At 37.7% G+C, this 19,077-nt stretch overlaps 1 protein-coding gene across 3 annotated transcripts; it reads left to right on the top strand.

The window, feature by feature from the left end:
• Positions 1-4,973: 4,973 nt before the first annotated feature.
• On the top strand, positions 4,974-16,801 carry LOC112043859 (aldo-keto reductase AKR2E4). Of its 3 annotated transcripts, none has more exons than XM_024079492.2 (8): positions 4,974-5,124; positions 6,774-6,872; positions 7,697-7,804; positions 10,239-10,310; positions 13,932-14,048; positions 14,435-14,608; positions 15,181-15,384; positions 16,425-16,801. In XM_024079492.2, exons 1-8 carry the CDS (start codon positions 5,074-5,076, stop codon positions 16,602-16,604), a joined length of 1,005 nt encoding a protein of 334 aa, XP_023935260.2. In that variant the 5' UTR covers positions 4,974-5,073; the 3' UTR covers positions 16,605-16,801. The 3 variants fall into 3 exon arrangements, with proteins under 3 accessions (XP_023935260.2, XP_023935261.2, XP_023935259.2); XM_024079491.2 differs by having other exon boundaries at positions 5,004-5,124; positions 6,765-6,872; XM_024079493.2 differs by lacking the exon at positions 13,932-14,048 and having other exon boundaries at positions 5,003-5,124; positions 6,765-6,872.
• Positions 16,802-19,077: the final 2,276 nt, after the last annotated feature.

The raw sequence follows: 19,077 nt of genomic DNA, 5'->3' as shown, positions 1-19,077 counted from the left end.
GACCGTCTGATTTTCACCGGATTTTCTCCGACTTTTCTACAAAAATGGTTAAGTTTAATTTATAACGCTATAGGTGTTCTGATTTAATTGGAAGTAGGGTAATAATAAAATATGTATATTTAAAAAGTGTCAAAGATATAAATCTCAGTAGTAGGTACCTAGTCTTAAATGAAATTAATTTGATCAGCTAAACGAGGAAAAATAATGCAATTGCTATTTTATTTTTATTGTAAATATAAATTAGACCTTCTGACAAGAATATTACTGCGAATTATATTTTAGTTTTAAAATATATACTCGTGAGAAATTTAACTTTATTTACTATGTTTAATAAATTACAGAATAATTATAATATTTTCATTGTCGGTCGTTTAAAATAAATAATGATCGTATTTTGGCAAAAGTAAAATATAATCAATGATTATTATGCATAATATATTCAGTGACGTGCATTAGGTATTACACTAGGGTAGTCATTGCATAAATACAAAAAAAGGAAAAATTTCAATACGTTCTTTCTCGTTGCGCTTTAATCTGATTGAGACGAATCTATGACAAGCCTTTTCATAATTGCTCATACGATTGCCGGCTACAGCGAGCAAATTATTATTAAATTAAAAGTAAAAACCATCATCAGATGAAATCGAGGGGCACTTGCAAAAATTGTAGGGACGACTGGAGCGTTTGTCAATTTTATCGTTACGTATTTTAAAGCAAGACGAATTTTTATGTAATGAAGATTTTGAGTCGATCTGATTATAGAACAGTAACACAGATGAGGATCTCCTCAACGAAGGAAGCTTCACAGGAACTAAATTGAAATCTTTACGTAATTGTTAATCGAAAATTGCATAATAATTCCGTTGTTAAGAAAAAAGATAAAGTTTTCGGTAAGATAACGCAGAGTCTGTTAAAACTAGAAAGAGTTGTAGCGTGCCTTATATTCAATCACAAATACCGTTTGCAGTAAACCCTAAGCACGCAAACTGCTAGGTAAACATTTTCTGTAAGAACGTTCGCTTCGATGTGAAGTTAAGGCAGTCGTTCCTAACTCGTCCCTACCAACGCTCGTGTTCTAGTATTCATTAACCAGTCCGCTTAAGTAAGACATTTTATATACTTTAAATTTATATTATTCATGTGTATCAATAAACGTTAATTAGTTCGTCTACTTGATTTATTATTTGGATTCCTGACAGAGGCACGCATTAACCTTCTTTAGCCCATTTATCAATCAATCAATTCCCACATAAACATCTCCCATAAATTGGTGACCCCGCTCTGTCAAGGAACCCTGAGCACGGGTTAACCCATAAATTGGTGACCCCGCTCTGTCAAGAATTCAGAACACAGGTCATTTCACATATTGGTGACCCCGCTCTGTCAAAAAAAAACTCCATTTGGTAAAGGAATTTTACCACGTAAATCAAGTCGATGAACTCGCGGTAACTAGGGCAACAAACGAACACGCAGCGAATTCCTTGGTGTGGAGCAGTTACGAATGACTCGCGGACTACATTAAGTTAGTTTTAATATGTTTATCTTTCTTTTACATAACATAGTTTTTCTGTTACATTTTTTTTTACATTTTGCCTCCGTAAAGACTCTAAGTGATTATAGATATAGTGCTGTGCCGAATCATTTTATAGACACTGTAAGTAACCGATATTTTTTGTGTATAGTGTAAATATTTTGTAAACAACGATAACGCGTCAAGCAAGCATTTCACTCAGCTACAGCCGCTATCGCCAGCGAAAAATGGCAGCGCAGCAGCTCGCAGAAGTCGCAAGGTACCAATAAAGCCAGGCTCACTGCAACGATGACGAACTTAGCCGTAGCAAATATGAGGCACACGACACTGGGATTTAGCCTTGCATCATGGGTCCGCAGGCACATCGCAGTCGTGATTATAGCTCATCAACGCTCGAAACTTAGTACAAAAGGAAACGCTCCTCGACTAAGGCGACCGCATCATAAGGTTACACCGGTGGATGTTAGCAACGCACTGCAAAACCACTCAGTTTGTGTAACGCAATTAACGGCAGCATTTTTATCTCAAGCGCATTTGGGAACATTTTGGTTATGCCACGAGACTGAAAGCGTGGGCACCGCAGCATCAAAGAAGAGCAGAAGGCTAGGATACCATTATTGAGTCGATCAGATAAACACTCCGTACAACGCCAAGCATCTTCACTGGGACATGATACAACCCTACCTACGGGCAAACTCTACGCTTCCCAGACGTCAAGCATGTGGCGAGGAGGATATGACGCAATCATTTAATTATCGCAACACGGTAACAAGAATCATAAAGGCAAAGTACACGGGTCAACGAGAAACGCACTATCAGCATGTGAAACAATAACATGCCCGTCACTCGTCATTCTCGCAAGTAACACAAGCAAGCAAATTATTGACATACTCAAAGAGTCAACGGCACAATCTCTAACAACAATTTTTATGACGCCTATAGGATCAACATTGTAAAATAGCTCTGGTCCATCGTTTTTCTATTTTTCTTATACGCATTGTAACAGTTTTCAAAGTTTTAAATGTTCAAATAAATGCGTTGTTTTTATTACGCAGTGGGACCAGGGTTATTCATTCTTCAATCGTTCATGTATTTTTTTTTTTTTTTTGCAATTCCACAAGTGTAACTTAGACGTATTATTATTAATTCTTCAATCATTTATTTAATTTTCGCAATTATTCAACATGTATTCGTATTCAAATGTAAATGTAAGTAGTATTATGGAACCGACTGTCAATATTTTTATACACCCGCTCTTACACTATAAGTTTTATTCAATGTAAACACGTGTCGAATTTCAGGTAGCCACTCGACGGCAAGCTGATAACGACGTAAGCATTTTACCGATACATTAGCTCGGTTTAACCAACTTAACAAAAGATATTTAACTTTGACAATGTATGTTTGTATTGTAACGTAATTTCGTATCAATTTTTACTTACTTAAAAATTTGGGGCGGTGTGATGTAGCGTGCCTTATATTCAATCACAAATACCGTTTGCAGTAAACCCTAAGCACGCAAACTGCTAGGTAAACATTTTCTGTAAGAACGTTCGCTTCGATGTGAAGTTAAGGCAGTCGTTCCTAACTCGTCCCTACCAACGCTCGTGTTCTAGTATTCATTAACCAGTCCGCTTAAGTAAGACATTTTATATACTTTAAATTTATATTATTCATGTGTATCAATAAACGTTAATTAGTTCGTCTACTTGATTTATTATTTGGATTCCTGACAGAGGCACGCATTAACCTTCTTTAGCCCATTTATCAATCAATCAATTCCCACATAAACATAACCCATAAAGAGTAAACTATTTTACGTCTATAAAGTGGTAAAAAATATTTTTCTCTATGTAGGCTTTATCACTACTAAATAATTGAATCAATCAGTGAGGTGATAGCCTAGTGGATATGACCTCTGCCTTCAATTCGAAATAGGTTCGAATCTGGTCCGGGGCATGAACCTCTAACTTTTCAATTATGTACATTTAAAGATTTTGTTTGTTTGTCATTAATTATATGCCACGTGTCTCAAACGGTGAAGGAAAAACATTGTGAGGAAACTTGTATACCTGAAAATATTCTACGTGTGTGAAGTCTGCCAATCTGCATTTCGACAGTGTGGTGGAATAAGGCCTAACCCTTAGAATGATAGAGGTCATTCTGAGAGGAGACTTCGGCTCACCAGTGAGCTGAATATGGCTTGAATCAATTTGATTGATTATGTAGTTTCCAGTCAGTAAACTGTATAAGTACTTAGTACTAGAGCGATGTGCGCAGGCAACAGCCCACGTCGAGATCTTTGACCGCGAGATAAACAGGTCTCCAATCATTAGCTAATACATACATTATACATACATACATTACATAACGACTGTTTACTAAACTTTTTTTTGCTTTTTTTACTATACGTTTGCTCACCTGCAGATAACAGAAGAACAGAGGCCTTATTACAAGCTTCACTCGAATTGTAATTTTTGATGAAAAGTTTTTTTTGACAAATTTGACTTAGGTATAACTTTTGCAATGTTTTTGAATAACACTCAATCTCATTCATAGGTATATCTGTACTCGTATTATAAAGCAGTAAACTTAGTAGTAGGTATTGTACTACTGGCTGCACGCGAAGGCTTTAGTGGTTTTGGTAACGAGTAAATGATCTGCGTACGTGTAAGTAATTGCTAACTATTGTTGTGCTGTTAAGGCACAGTATTACTGTTTCGTTGGGTACAATATACATTATAAACTGCCCCTTGATCCCGTAGTTAACCTATGTGAGCACGGGGTTTTCAGTTCGAAGTTTGCTATGAAATAGCAAAAACTTTTCTTTCTTATAAGAAATTCTCACTTTAAAGTGTCAACTCGGAGTTAAGTAGATGGTGGTGTTACACTCCTGTGCGTTGGTTCTGAAAATTAAGTATTATAAATATATTTCATTTTAATAGTGGTCGATATAAAGAATTTAACATTAAGTATTTGCAGCTACTGCTCCACAGTGCTACAATTCTGTGCACCAGAATTGTAGCAGTGTGGTGGGTCTAAGCTCCATGTCTATACATATAATAATATTCTGTACATTGAAGATGTTTTGAAAATTTTATTGTTGGAGGTTTATAATATGTATAATCTATATTCTTATAATAATCCATCCTCCTGCCTATCAGATATATTTTTTGTCTATACCTAAAAGGGGGTGAAATTGGCGTACAAAACGATTTTCACGCGGGCGTCCGCTAGGTTAATGTAACAGAGGGAAGCCTTTTGGATGGACCTGCCTTCCGAACTGGTGGTAGAAACTGTGCCTTTTGATGATAATAACAATGAACAACAAAACCACTATTCTATTCTGAGAACAAACGTATGTATGCCCCTTAACAGACAGGCCATCACAGAATTACGTCCATACATATTATATAGTCATATCATTTATTATTTATATATAAACATATAAGCACAAATCTGTCCGTCAGACCTTCGCCGCAGCAGGTGGCATCGGTCCTGTACGTCAGTTGATCGCAGCAGTTGCCTTTTTAGTTATAAACATGTTTATATTTATTAATTTCGTGTTGTTGTTTGTCGTCGTTTATGGTGATGTAAGTTGATTTTAATTCTGTATCGTATCTTAATAATAATAAATAATTATTAATTCCACACGTAGATCCAATTTCAAACAATAATCGGATTCTAGATCAGAAAATATTCAGATCCATTTATTTGTTCTAGAGTGACTTGTACTTACATCTAACTATTGCTTTATAATTTCTTCCTATAACGTTTTTACAATTCTTATTAAAAATGACTAAAAATGAAAAACGATTCTATCAAATAAATTCAACAAACTTCAAAATCACGAAAGTTCTTTCCCTCCCCTATCTCTCTTGACCGGAAAATTACAGTTTCTTATTTATAATTTAATTTTAATTTAATTTTAAAATTGGTATAATTTGTAAAGAAAATTCGGAAATGACACTGTTACAAAGAGCATGCGGTTAGGGTTTGGTAAGAGGGACTTGCTCCAGACTTAGCTTAATATATCTGTGAAAGTAAAGTACATGAAAATCGGTGTAGTAGTTTTTAAATTATCCTATTTTTAAGTTCACAGTAAATCACTATTAAAATTTCAATAAAAATAGGATAATTTAAAAACTGCTAAACCGATTGAGGGATGGAAGGGTAACTACCCTCCTACCACCACCTCCTCCTTTATAACCCAACCCTTTTTCGCTTCTAGTTGGTAAATTTTATATTTTTGAAGTCGATTGAATTTTTTTTATAAAACTTTTTATCTTATACTTACCAGGCGCAAAAAGTAAGTAGGTAATCAAACTTACCAACATGCAACTCAACTATTAAGCTTCTGCTCATTATTACTAAACGATTTTTACCTATATTTTTTTTTTCCACCAGTTTAGAAAAAGTTCTGTATCATGTATCTACTCGTAAGCAGATAAAAATGCAAAAACTTGCACGCTCAGGTCATCAAGTATTCTGTACATAAAATAATTTGCTTCGACCTTATGAGTATAGGTCGATGCTAATTTGTACAGTCAGGTACCCACTTTATTGTTATTAATTGTGATTTTGTTTTTTTATTCCGTGCTACTCTCTAATTAATGGATGCGTGATGTAATATATTATAGCCAATTTAAGCTTAATACCTTACAGCTGTGAAGAACTCCTCCATGATTCCTCTCTAAAGGAAATTGGTTCCATCTCTAGGACTATTTTGGATACCTAAACTAAGATACAGCCTGAAAAGGGGACTGGCCAACCCTGGCCCAGACCTACCCTAACCACCCAGCAGTTTACTAATATCTATGTTTACTAATATGAAATCATTACTTTATCAAAAAAGGTTGCTACAATATTTACGACATTTTTAAATTTATCTTTAATTTGTCCACAAAGGGGACAAGCTATAACATTGGACCATATAGTTTTACGATATTTTTTGAAGACTTATGATTGATTTGTTTGTTCGTTTTCTTGTTGGGAACTGCATGGGTTTTACAACTTAGACGTTCTAATGGATTGAAACATACTTTTATTAAGCCGATTATTTAACTAGATCCTTATTTATACATCATATTATCATCTCCATATACCTACTTTTACACGGGGGTATACCTGGATTCCCAGGGCCGGTGGCCATTCCCCTTTCACCATATTTGAATGAAATAGTAAGTATTTCATTCAAGTAAGTAGTATTACTTGAATAAGTTAACTAAGAAAGTGTCCCCAGAGTGTGCCGGCGTGCTCGGCGCCAGTGGCTCGGCTGAACGACGGGCACCTCATGCCCAGGTTCGGTTTCGGGACCTGGCTCGGGCTCGACAAGTATCAGGTGAGGAAATTATTAAAATATTAAAAAAATACAAAGCCGACAATAGTCTAACAGTGTTTGTTGTCTCCACACTTGACCTCTATCATATTAATTCTATTATGTATTATTCAAGTCAATAAAACTGCAACCTTGGTGTGTGTGATCTATTATCGTCTTCATTACATTAGTTTTTCGAATTTTTTAAACTTAAATTTTGAGGTTTTTCTCAAGTAAAATTTTAGTCGCTTAAAATCTGCCGCTCTAGGCTCCTGATAAGTAATTACGAGTACATTGCCAGTAGCAAAGCCAGATCCCGACTTGATATTGTATGCTATGTTAGGTACATTAGTTTTAACGTGGTGAGCATTTCATAGATGCAAAAAAAAAACACTCCCTACCCTAAGGACTAAATAAAAACCACATAATACATAGTGGGACAAGCAGTTTTCCAATTTTTCTTTTTAGTGCTTCCCTATTTAAAACCTAATACGCACACCATTGGTTTTAACGTACCTATGTCTATAGTAACTCTAACTAAGACTTCTGACAACAGCCTGAACATTTTTAAATTATTGTGTTATGATAAGAAAATTCGTTTACTTGAAACTAATGCCATTAGCCAGCACCAAACGCGTGAGTAGTAGTCCTGACGGACCCCTACATAATCACAGCTAGGCATTATTTATTTCATCGTTTGTTTAAATATAATAGAAAAACAATTTAAATTCTCATCAGTGTATAGATAGTAGTAGTAGTGAATAAAATAGAACTTTCCACACTAATTTCGAGATGCAAAGAATCCTTTTCCAGCCGGTGACATGAACGATGTGTGGTGGTATTTGCAGTTGCCGGTGCCAGTGGACGGCGAGGCGGTGCAGCTGGCGGTGCTGGCGGCCATCGACGCCGGCTACCGGCACATCGACACCGCCAGCATCTATGATGACGAGGACCAGGTGACGGCAGGCTCTGGGCTCGGTGCTATACCTACTTGTTAGACCAACTCAAACTCGCAACAGTCGCAATCTGGTAGATTAGAGTAGAGTGTAGAGAGAGTGGTAGAGTTTGTCTATACTGTTAAATACGTTTCAAGTTTTAAGAGATGGGTTGATAGGTAATTGGTTTATTAAAAAAATACGTTTATACTAGGACAATTGAGTATCATTTCCAGAGGGTATAGGTTCGAATCAGGTCCAGGGCATGCACCTCCAACTTAAAATATAAATTGTCTGAAACGGTGAAGGAAAAACATCGTGAGGAAACCTGCTTAACTGAGAATTTTCTTAATTTTCCACGTGTGTGTAGTCTGCCAATCCGCATTGGACGTTGTGGACTATCTGCTCTAACCCCTCTCATTCTGGGAGGAGGCTCGAGCTCAGCAGTGAGCCGAATATGAGTTGAAAGGAGGAAATTGAGTATCTGGAGCCTTCAAACCTGCTATCTCCCAAAGCCACCACGCACCAAGCTCCACAGTTGTCTTCCGTACGTATCTATGGTATAGGAGCGTGTGCTGGCTAATATTAATAATTATTATTTATAATTAATTAGTTACAAGTTACAATTCCAGGTCAGTTTTCAAAAACATGATAGATTAATAACGTTCGGAACCATCATCACGTGGGTTCAACTCGCACTTGTCCGGTTTTTGTGTATTCTGTTTGTTTCTTTTATTACTTATGTGTGGACAAATAAAAATATATTGTATTCTATCAGCCTTCCTCACATGTGTATATCTGACTGCCACAGGCTCACGGTCAAGTCCAAGAGGTGATTTTGTTGCCGATGTCTTTTCCTTATCAATCATATATTCATTTAATTGACGTCATTACATGTCATTAGTCATTATGATTGACAAGTCATATTCTGCTTAGCTGCAACCACTTTATGCGATATATTAATTTGGATAATAAAATATTAATATTTTCATACGTGGATAGTCGGAATTATTTGAATTACTTAGTATCAAAACATAAAAAGTTTTTATTTTTTAGTTAAAAAATATTAGTTATGCAGTTTGACTGCTATAAGTTTATGTGGACTCGTCAACGCGTTTGTTTGTTTGTTTGTTTACGTTAAACGGGCATAGATTCAAGAATCGTTACAGAGTACGACACACTATTAAAAAAAATATATGTGTCGGCGGAGCAGACTAAATTCCACTTCTGATAACGGAGAAGCCGTAGCTTCAGAGCAGGTTCTAAGCTCTATGTGTCAAGGATGGCAGATACACAAAGTAACACTATCGGTCATTACCGGAACGACCGCTTAACATACTAATACAGTTCTACCCTCTAACTACAATACTGATCAAATACAGCGCTGATACCATCAGATGTAAACCAAGGTTAACTAGCTTATGGCAGCAAGGCAGCCACGAATTAAATTACGGGCTGGCAACCGCTAGTAGCAGGGTTAAAGGGCCCTTTTACAGTCGCCTCCCAGCCAAGTAAACTAACAATGGTAGGACTATACGAATAACTCACCCACTAGCTTCTATATCACTATCACTATTTAACAAATGGAAGACGACTATGGACGACAACTGAACTGCTCAACTAGAAGGCTACAGTGGAGGCAGGGTCTCCCAATCTGTTAACGTACCAGTCACCCGCCTTATTGGACGCAATGCTATTGCACAGAGTCACGTGATCGTTTACTATTGGTCGAGCGCCGCCACGTCTGGCATTGTGGAAACCTTTTACAGTCTTATTTATATAAACAGTAAATAATTAAAATTAATGATTATCACAATAATTAACGCAGATTTTGCTAACCTATCCAATAACTCAATCGCCGACACATAAAAGTAAATATGGAAACGCACAATTACCTATGTAGTTATGTACCTACATTAATTAATTACGGTAATCATACGGAAGTGCCATGTCAGGTAAGTGAGCGTTAGTCATTATCCACATAAGTGTTTTGTACAATACAATAGAGCAGTTATTTATCGCTTTATAAACATTTTACAATATCCACAGTTTGACAGAAAAACGAGCAAATTCGGGGATTTAACCTTTTAGTAATGCCTCGTTAACTATCCGAATGTTGTTTACTCGGTAGGCGCTGAAGTTACGATTTCGTGATTCACTGTTGGAAGGAAATAATCAAAAACTATAAAAATACGTCGCGTACAATGTCGTGCTATTCATATACCTACTTTAGAATTACATTTTTGCAAAGGACATGACATGACAGGACAGTTGTCCTAAACTAACTCGGTGCATAATACTTCAATTGTACACCGAGTTACATAATAAACCTGCAGGTCAGGGTTCGAAACCTGGCTCTGGTTATTGGACACTGATCAAAAATAGTTTTCATAATTTGTTCACAATCGGAGATTGCATAATTAACTTATTGATTTGTTTTTGTAAATATTTCCAGGTGGGGAGAGCGGTGAACCAGAAGATCGCAGATGGCGCGGTGAAGAGGGAGGACATGTTCATCACCACCAAGGTATTTACAATTGATTTGTTAACAATATGATGTACACATATGTTATCGTCGCGTTGCATCGACTTACGTTACGGTACGGTACGGACGGCTTCACTGTGCTCGTGGCGTTCGATCCGTCCACATCTCTTGTTGTGTAATTCTTTATGGGGAGTAACTTGAGTGGAAAAGGGGAGTGTTTGTTAACAGTCAAAGTATCCTTTAACCCAACACACAACGTTCACAAGTACGTGACTTCACTCAAGATCATTCTCTGCCGCCAGTTTGAATTGTTAATTAAGTTGTCCTGACAAGTGTTGTGAATCATAACCTTTGTTCGACATTAGTTTTCTTATTTTTGTAATCACCTTGAGTCTGCTGAAACATATTCGTAATTTGTTCGCCAAGACCTTTTTTTGATACCAAATACGTAGTGCTGAGGTTAGAAAAAATATGAGGTTCAAATTGCGTTATAATTTTTTTTTATAAAATTTATATAGCCTATGTCACCCGCGCTATTATTACGAGTCTTTTGACACCTCACTATTCAAAGTCGGTTCAGTAGTTTAGTCGTTACGGTGGAACACACATAGATACATACATAGGGGAGACCGGGTACAAAAGTAACGGCGGGTCGAAAGTAACAAATGCTCTGTAAGGATATCCAACAGTCAAACACCACGTCGATGTCGTAAGTTAACAACGGGGCGGTACTCCCCTTCCTTGCGTTCAGTCGCCTCGCGCGCCTTGTGCTGCTAGGTTAAATGAGAAGACGTTTTGTGATTTCGCACATCAAACGTAAGTATTTTGCTGTTTTGTTATTTAGTGTTTTCGTAGTCTTTTAAAAATGATACCAATCTGAATATTAGCATGTTGATTCTTGATTAGATTGATTCCACAGTATTTTAATTCATTTTGCTCTAGCACATTTCATTTTAAGGTTATCTTTTATATTTTAACGGAAATGTGGTCGGGTACAAAAGTAACATAGCCCTATGGGTACACAAGTAACATTTTTACTTTTGTCGCCGTACTGATTTGGTAACATTTTTTGCTTATCATTGTTATATGTGTATTTATTTTAACAGGATCGTCTATTACTGATCGGCCTATACAAATAAACAGTGAAATTCTATCTAATGACGTTTTGACTATTCTTGATGCAACAACCACCACCCAAATTGATCCAGATAATCCAGTTGATAATCTTCCAGCGTCGAGTGACTAAATTATCGAGCAAACAGTAAACAATGATTTGTCAAATATATTATCATCTAATCAAGGATCCAATTCGCCTACACCAGAACCTAGCGGGTTACAGCAAGCAAATTCGTCTCAGCCATTTGATTTAACACCTAAAGATCTGAGACCCTTACCAAAAGCAGGCCCCAGAACTGCAAAAAGCAGAGGACGTAAAAAACGTAAGACAGCAACAGCAGTATTGACGGACACGCCCGAAAAAAACGCAATTGATGAAGAACAGAACCTAGAAAAATTAAAGCTAAGGGAAGGGTTTTACCACCTGGTACTGAAAATGGCAAGAAAAAGTTACGAAAAAGTAAAGAAATATCCACGAAAGGCAAGGGAAAAGGAAAAAAGACTAAGAAGGCAGCTGAAGAGAAGGAAAGAAATTCAGACAACGAATATTGCTATTGTCTCGTTTGTTTAGAACCCTTTGGCAATAGCCGGCCAAGTGAACAGTGGGTTCAATGTCTTTCGTGCAAAATGTGGTCACACGCCGAATATGTCGATGATGATGCTAATAAAATAAGGCTAATTGTAAAAATGATTACATAAAGTTAAAAAATTACTGATCTCATTACTAGAAGATATAATAATTTGTTTTGTTTTCTTAAAATATTTTTTTTTACTTTTTAAGGATTTTGAATGCAACTTCTTTGAATACAAAGACTTTAAATAAATAAAATGTTGATTTAGTATGTCATACTGTTTTCTTTACGAACCCTTTCGGCCTGTTACTTTTGACCCACAATGTGTTACTTTCGTCCTGCCTACGTGGTCGGAAGTAACAACTTCCCATTTTTTTTCGAGTCTCTGTGATTCATATCAAATGACCAATAAAAAGCAAAATTGAGATACCGATGTAAAGACCATAAATGGAATGTTTAAATGGTTTTATTCATTTCTATAAAATATTCATCTATAACCAGAAATCAATGTAAATGTTCAAAATGTTACTTTTGTACCCGGTCTCCCCTACATAGACTGACAAAATCATTACCCTTTCTTTTGGCTTCGACGTAATCGGATAAAAAATTTTAATAAAAAAAATACAACCGACTTCAAAACCTAAAAACATACCCACTAAACTAAAAAGCGTAAAATAACATCATAATCTGTTCTACCTGCTGATCAGTATGAAGGCGGTGCTAAGCCGGTGATGTATTAATTCAAGCCATATGAGCATATCTTATAGATTTAGATTTTGCAGACAGTGTTGTTTCATGTGGTCCTGTCAGAAATGGCTTAAATTAAGACAACACCGGCTAAGCACCGACTTCATACTGATCAGCAGGTAGAACAGATTATGATGTTATTTTACGCTTTTTAGTTTAGTGGGTATGTTTTTAGGTTTTGAAGTCGGTTGTATTTTTTTTATTAAAATTTTTATTATTTTTCAATTTTTAGTGTAAAATTTCATCTCAAACGAATACATCAGACCCCTAATGACAGTCACAACCCATCTTGGTACAAAATTCTCAGCAATACAAATTAATGAAGCCCAAGCACATGGTAGCTACCGTAATCCGTCAAGGGGAACCCCTTCATTGACCTTGGTCTTCATCATCAGACCCCTAATAACAGACACAACTCATCTAGGTAGAAAGTTCTCAGCAATACGAATTAATCAAGGCCAAACACAAGGTAGTTACTGTAAACTGTTAAGGAGTTCCCTTAATTGTCCTTGGTCTTCATCACCAAACCCCTAAATGACAGTTACAACCTATCTATGTGGAAAGTTCTCATTAATACAAATTAATCAAGCCCAAACACAAGGTAACTGCTGTAAATCGCCAAGGAGTTCCCTCGTCTGTTTTATGACTCCATCATCAGATCGATTTTAAACCTTCATAATTTTGTATTTCTTAAAGGTACTAAATGGAAAAGTTTACGAACACACTAGACACCCATATAATTTTCGAAAGTTCCCCTCAATTTCTCCAGGTTTCCATCATCAGATCTTGTCATGATGGCAATGGGACCAAATGGGGACTATACCGTTTCAAACAAAAAAAGAATTTTTGAAATCGGTCCAGGCGTCTTTGAGTAATCGGTGTACATACATAAAAAAAAAAAAAAAAAAAAAAAAAAAAATACCGACCGAATTGAGAACCTCCTCCTTTTTGAAGTCGGTTAAAAAACACGTCTTATGCGCATTATATGAAGCGGGAACATTTAGAACCAGCGAACCAGCGAAATAGAGATAAGCTGACAAAAAATTTATCCTGTAACCTGTAAGAGATCTGTTTCCTTTTGTGGTAAGAAAGTCTAAAAATAGCTGTCTCTTTCCGAACGCTAAGTACCAAATTAAATATGGCGAGTGCACGTCAATGATCTGTAGAAAGCGGTACACAATCAACTTGTTCCGATAAGTCTGAAGAAGCTAAAGCTGCGGTGTTTCAGCTGTGGAACGACCGGCACGCCAGCGCGGCGGTGGTGGCGGCGCTGCAGGAGTCGCTGCAGCGGCTCAACCTCACCTACGTCGACCTGTTCCTCATACACTGGCCCTTCGCCACCGAGGTACCTCACGTCACTGCTAAAGCTTAACCCCCGACCGTTCACTTGAGAGATTTAGATTTAGAAGAACAGTATTTTTTTGTCAATGACAAGTAACTTCTCGATTGCGATCTCACTTCAAGTGACGATGCAGGCTAACATGGAAGCGACCTTACTTGGAAGTGGTACGAACTTATTCTACCCATATCTCTGACGGTTACTAAACGACATCGCTGCACCGGAACGCTAAATTGCTTGGCGGTTCGTCTTTGTCAATAGGTGGTAACTAGCCACGGCCCTATCACCAGGCTAGACCTGACTCAATTTAAAAATTATAAAGTCTTCAACTGACCTGAACGAGAGAAATACGCCAGAGAAATAAAGTCGAAATTCTGTTTTCTTATTTCCAGACTAAAAATATCAGACCCTACGCAGACATCGACTACCTGGAGACGTGGCGCGGCATGGTGGAGGCCAAGCGGCTGGGGCTGGCCAGCTCCATCGGCGTGTGCAACTTCAACCTGACGCAGCTGCGGCGCTTGTGGGACAGCCACGAGCTGAAGCCAGCCGTGCTGCAAGTTGAGGTGACGTGACCAGATACCAGAAGAGTAGGAGAACCGTCGGGGTTTAGTTTAAGTTCGATACGATCTTCTTGTATCCCTTGGCGAGAAAGCGACCATAAATATAAGACGTATTCTATGTTCTTCTGCCGATATGTTGACCGAGATAATATGATCTGTATCATCAGTAACAGCGAATTCAGTGATTCAAGTCATATAAAAGTTTGTATGCTCCACATTTTGAATTTAATCGTCACGTTCTGGGCTGTTGCTGTATTGTCAGGGTATTTGAATTTTGAATTTTAATTTGAATTCAATGAGCGTGCACACACATTGGATCTTTTAGTTCTTTATTGACATCCAGGCACCAAAATATGTTTCGCTTTTACGTATTGTAACAGCAAAGGCGTGCGATATTCTTCCGATGTCAGTGTTTCCTGCTATCCAATTTGAATACATTCAATAAGCATTTTCTAGGTAACCATTCCATCATCATTTTCCATCGGGGCATGATTAATCAAGCTGAAGCCTATGGACCATAGCTGTAGTAAAAATGTATTTCCGTGATTGACCGTCTCCTTCTCCTGTCCCCGCAGACTAATCTCAACCAGCAGCAGCCGGAGCTGCGCCAGTTCTGCCACTCCCGAGGCGTGCAGGTCGTGGGCTACACGCCCTTCGGCTCGCTGTTCCCGGACAGGGCGGCGCCCGACGCGCCTCCGCCGCGAGCTGACGACCCGCAGCTGCTGGCCATCGCTGACAGACACAACAAGACGGTGCCGCAGGTGGTGCTGAGGTACCTGGTGAGTGATGACGAATGCGTGGAGGTTGGATTCCGCAGGTAGTGAAGAGTTCAAAAGAAAATACATATGCACCTTGACAAAGTTTACTTGCGATTGCGACTGTTTCGTGAATGTTTTACTATTAGCTGTGCATGTGTGCATCTGAGACGAATATTGGTTGTGTGATAGTTTGAAGGACGAAAGTTATGTATGTAATGTTATGTATGAAACGTAAGACTATGTTTTAGGCGCATTTGCACTAGGCGACATGTCGCATAAACATATCGCTCGAGATTCACGTTGTCCTTGCAAAAGTTGTAAGACAATGTCCCGCGACGACTAGCGACATATTGCGCGAAGTATAACGTCGCTTGGTTGGAACGTTAGACGTGGGACATATAGATTTCGCAAGACAGAGTCGCGCGACAAATGTCCCTAATGAAAATGCGGCTTAACCAAAGAGTAAATTAATATATAAGCTTAACTTATTAATCTCAAGAAATCATTAACCTCTTTCATAATTACATGACCAGCCTTTTCTCATTAGAAGGGACTTGTAGTTCAGCCTCACCACGGTTTACAATGTGTTTTCATGGTTTGTTAATTGGTAATATTTAACTCTATAAACATTATTAGATGTCAGTGATAACTATAAATGGCGGCTGAACATGCTCAGTGTCGCTGATCGATTGTTAGGTCATGTGAAGTGAACCAACAAATGAACAGTGCATTTGAGATTGCTCTAACACTTGCGCACTTAAATGTCTCTTTCGTAGATGGTATGTCTACTGACCCATCTTACCGCAATGTTATCTAGATATAAATTATTATAAAGAGGAAAGTATTTAATTGTATGTTTGTTTGTTTTCATTGAATACGCTCTGAAACAACTACCAAAACAAGACCAATTTAAAAAAATCGTTCTCTATTAGAATCCTACATTATTCCTGACAAACATAGGCTATATTTGAACCCCGTATTCCCATATGAACGTGAACTACGTGGGTGAAGCCGCGGGGCGTGTGCTAGTGTTGTTCTACATTAACCTTGTCTGGTTTCAGTTCGAGTTGGGAGTGACTCCGATCCCCAAGTCCGTCACCAAGTCCCGCATCGAGCAGAACCGGGACATCTTCGACTTCTCGCTGGACGAGTTCGACCGCCAGCAGCTGAGGAGCTACCACACCGGCCACCGCGTCGTCGACCTCAAGATATTCAGCGACGCGAACCACTATCCCTTCTGAGCCTTCTGATAAATGATGTTTCATTGTTTCACGATGATCTAATACTCGCACACTGAAGATATTCAGACAACAGCTATCCCTTCGGAACCTTCTAATAAATGAACATTGATGCTTCTTTATGTTTCCTTCCATTCGCAGCGACTTTATACACTAATCAATACCTTGTAAACCGTGTCAATACATGTAAATAAAATCTGTGTGTCTGTGTGTTTTCATAGAAACTCTTTCAAAGTTCTCTATTTTATTACACGATACTAAAACGCAAACAAACTTTTTTTTTTTAATTTGTCTGTCTGTTGTCCGTCCGTGATTCAGAAATCGGTTCGGAACTGATTCTATTAGATAGAGTAGATATTGAGCAACATCAAGCTACATTTTATTCTGAATAAATCCACAGTAGCCGCGACATTTGTATAAACTGAATTTGACGCGGACGAAATATCTGTTATGAGATTTATTTTTTGTTTGTACCGAAAAGACTGTCTAAAAATTATCATCGCATATTTACACTTAAATTTTCCACAAGAATCTATCTATTTAGTGAAAAACGCATGAAAATTCGTTCACTAGTTCTCGTGTTTATTCCTACGACGTACGTTATCCGAATCTGTAAAGAGTCATATAAACAAAATATTGACGTTTCAATAAACTTCATGACAGGTATAGTTTTTGTCTAAGTACTATAATTAGCTTACCTAGTTACTTATTACAATTGTTCGATACAATAATTTTCCACGGCAGTTGTGTATGTTTCCTCAGTAGCCACTAGATGGCAGCAGCGGTACGTTAGTCGGCGCTAACGTTTGGCTAATGTGAGAACATATAAACCTAGCCCCGTTTGTATCGGCACAAACATACATACATAATAATCAAAGATTAAATTTTTAAAAAGCGAACCTTAGAGAGTTAATCTCTTGCGTTTGCTTCAGTAACTATTAACTATTAATAAAATAAGAATTAAATAATAAGTATTAAAATTTAAAAAAAACCGGACAAGTACGTGTCGGACCATGTGCAGTGCAGGGTTCCCTTTCCGGTTCCGTAGATTCCGTACATTATTATTTATTTTTAACCGACTTCCAAAAAGGAGGAGGTTCTACGTTCGGCTGTATGTATATTTTTTTTTTTTTTTTTTTTTATGTATGTCCAGCGATAATTCCGTCATTTGTGGACCGATTTTGAAAATTCTTTTTTTGTTTTGAAGGGTTTAATTTCAGGGTGGTCCCATTTTTTTAATGTCAGGATCTGATGATGGCATCCTGGAGAAATCGAGGGGAACTTTCGAAAATCGTAAAGACGGCTAGTGCGTTTGTTAGTGTTTCCATAAGGTATTTTAAACCACTACAATTTTATGAAGGTCTGGAGTTGGTCTGATGATGGAGCCGATACGCAGACGATGGAACTCGTCAACGATTTACAGCAGGTACCTTTGGTTTGGGCTTAATTTATTTGTATTGATGAGAACTTTCCACCTAAATGGGTTGTGACTGTATTAAGGGTCTGATGATGAAGACGAAGGACAGTGAAGAGAACTCCTCGACGGTTCACAGTAGCTACCTTGTGTTTGGACTTGATAAATTTGTATTGATGAGAACTTTCCACCTAGATGGGTTGTGACTGTATTAGCGGTCTGGTGATGAAGACAAAGGATAGTTAAGGGAACTCCTCGACGGTTCACAGTAGCTACCTTGTGTTTTGACTTGATAATTTTGTATTGATGAGAACTTTCCACCTAGATGGGTTGTGACTGTATTAGCGGTCTGGTGATGAAGACAAAGGATAGTTAAGGGAACTCCTCGACGGCTCACAGTAGCTACCTTGTGTTTGGACTTGATAATTTTGTATTGATAAGAACTTTCCACTTAGATAGGTTGTGACTGTACACACGCAGTGGGTAACTAACACTAAAAATGAAAAAATAAAAATTTTAATAAAAAAAATTCAACCGACTTCCAACTCAAGAAATAACTTTAACTAAAAAGCAAAAAACAACATCCTACCTATGTGCTACCTTCTGATCAGTTTGAAGGCGGTGCCAAGCCAGTGTCGTGTTTTAATTAAAGCTGTTTCTGGAATAACCACAGGAATTTTGTAGTTTAAACGTATTTAATTAAAACATCACTGGCTTGCCACCGCCTTCAAACTGATCAGAAGGTAGCACATAGGTAGGATGTTATTTTTTGCTTTTTAGTTAAAGTTATTTTTTGAGTTGGAAGTCGGTTGAATTTTTTTTATTAAAATTTTTTTATTGCAACCTTTTACCGCTTAGCATTTTGCGACAGATTTATAAGGAGTATCTACACTTAACCCTACGCGTAGAATAACAACGCTCACAAATGATTACTTCAACTTTTTTGACCGCTGAAGCTCTGCTAGAGGGTGACCCAGTTTCTAGATGATGAGATGAGTTGTGGCTCTGAGGGTCTCCAGTGAGAGTCGAGCGACGGCACATATTGACGATTGGGCCGATAGC

This window comes from Bicyclus anynana, chromosome 18 (genome assembly GCF_947172395.1).
Source record: "Bicyclus anynana chromosome 18, ilBicAnyn1.1, whole genome shotgun sequence".
NCBI lineage: Eukaryota > Metazoa > Arthropoda > Insecta > Lepidoptera > Nymphalidae > Bicyclus > Bicyclus anynana.
Note: the sequence above shows the minus strand (reverse complement) of the source record. Positions and strands in the feature narration are given on the sequence as shown.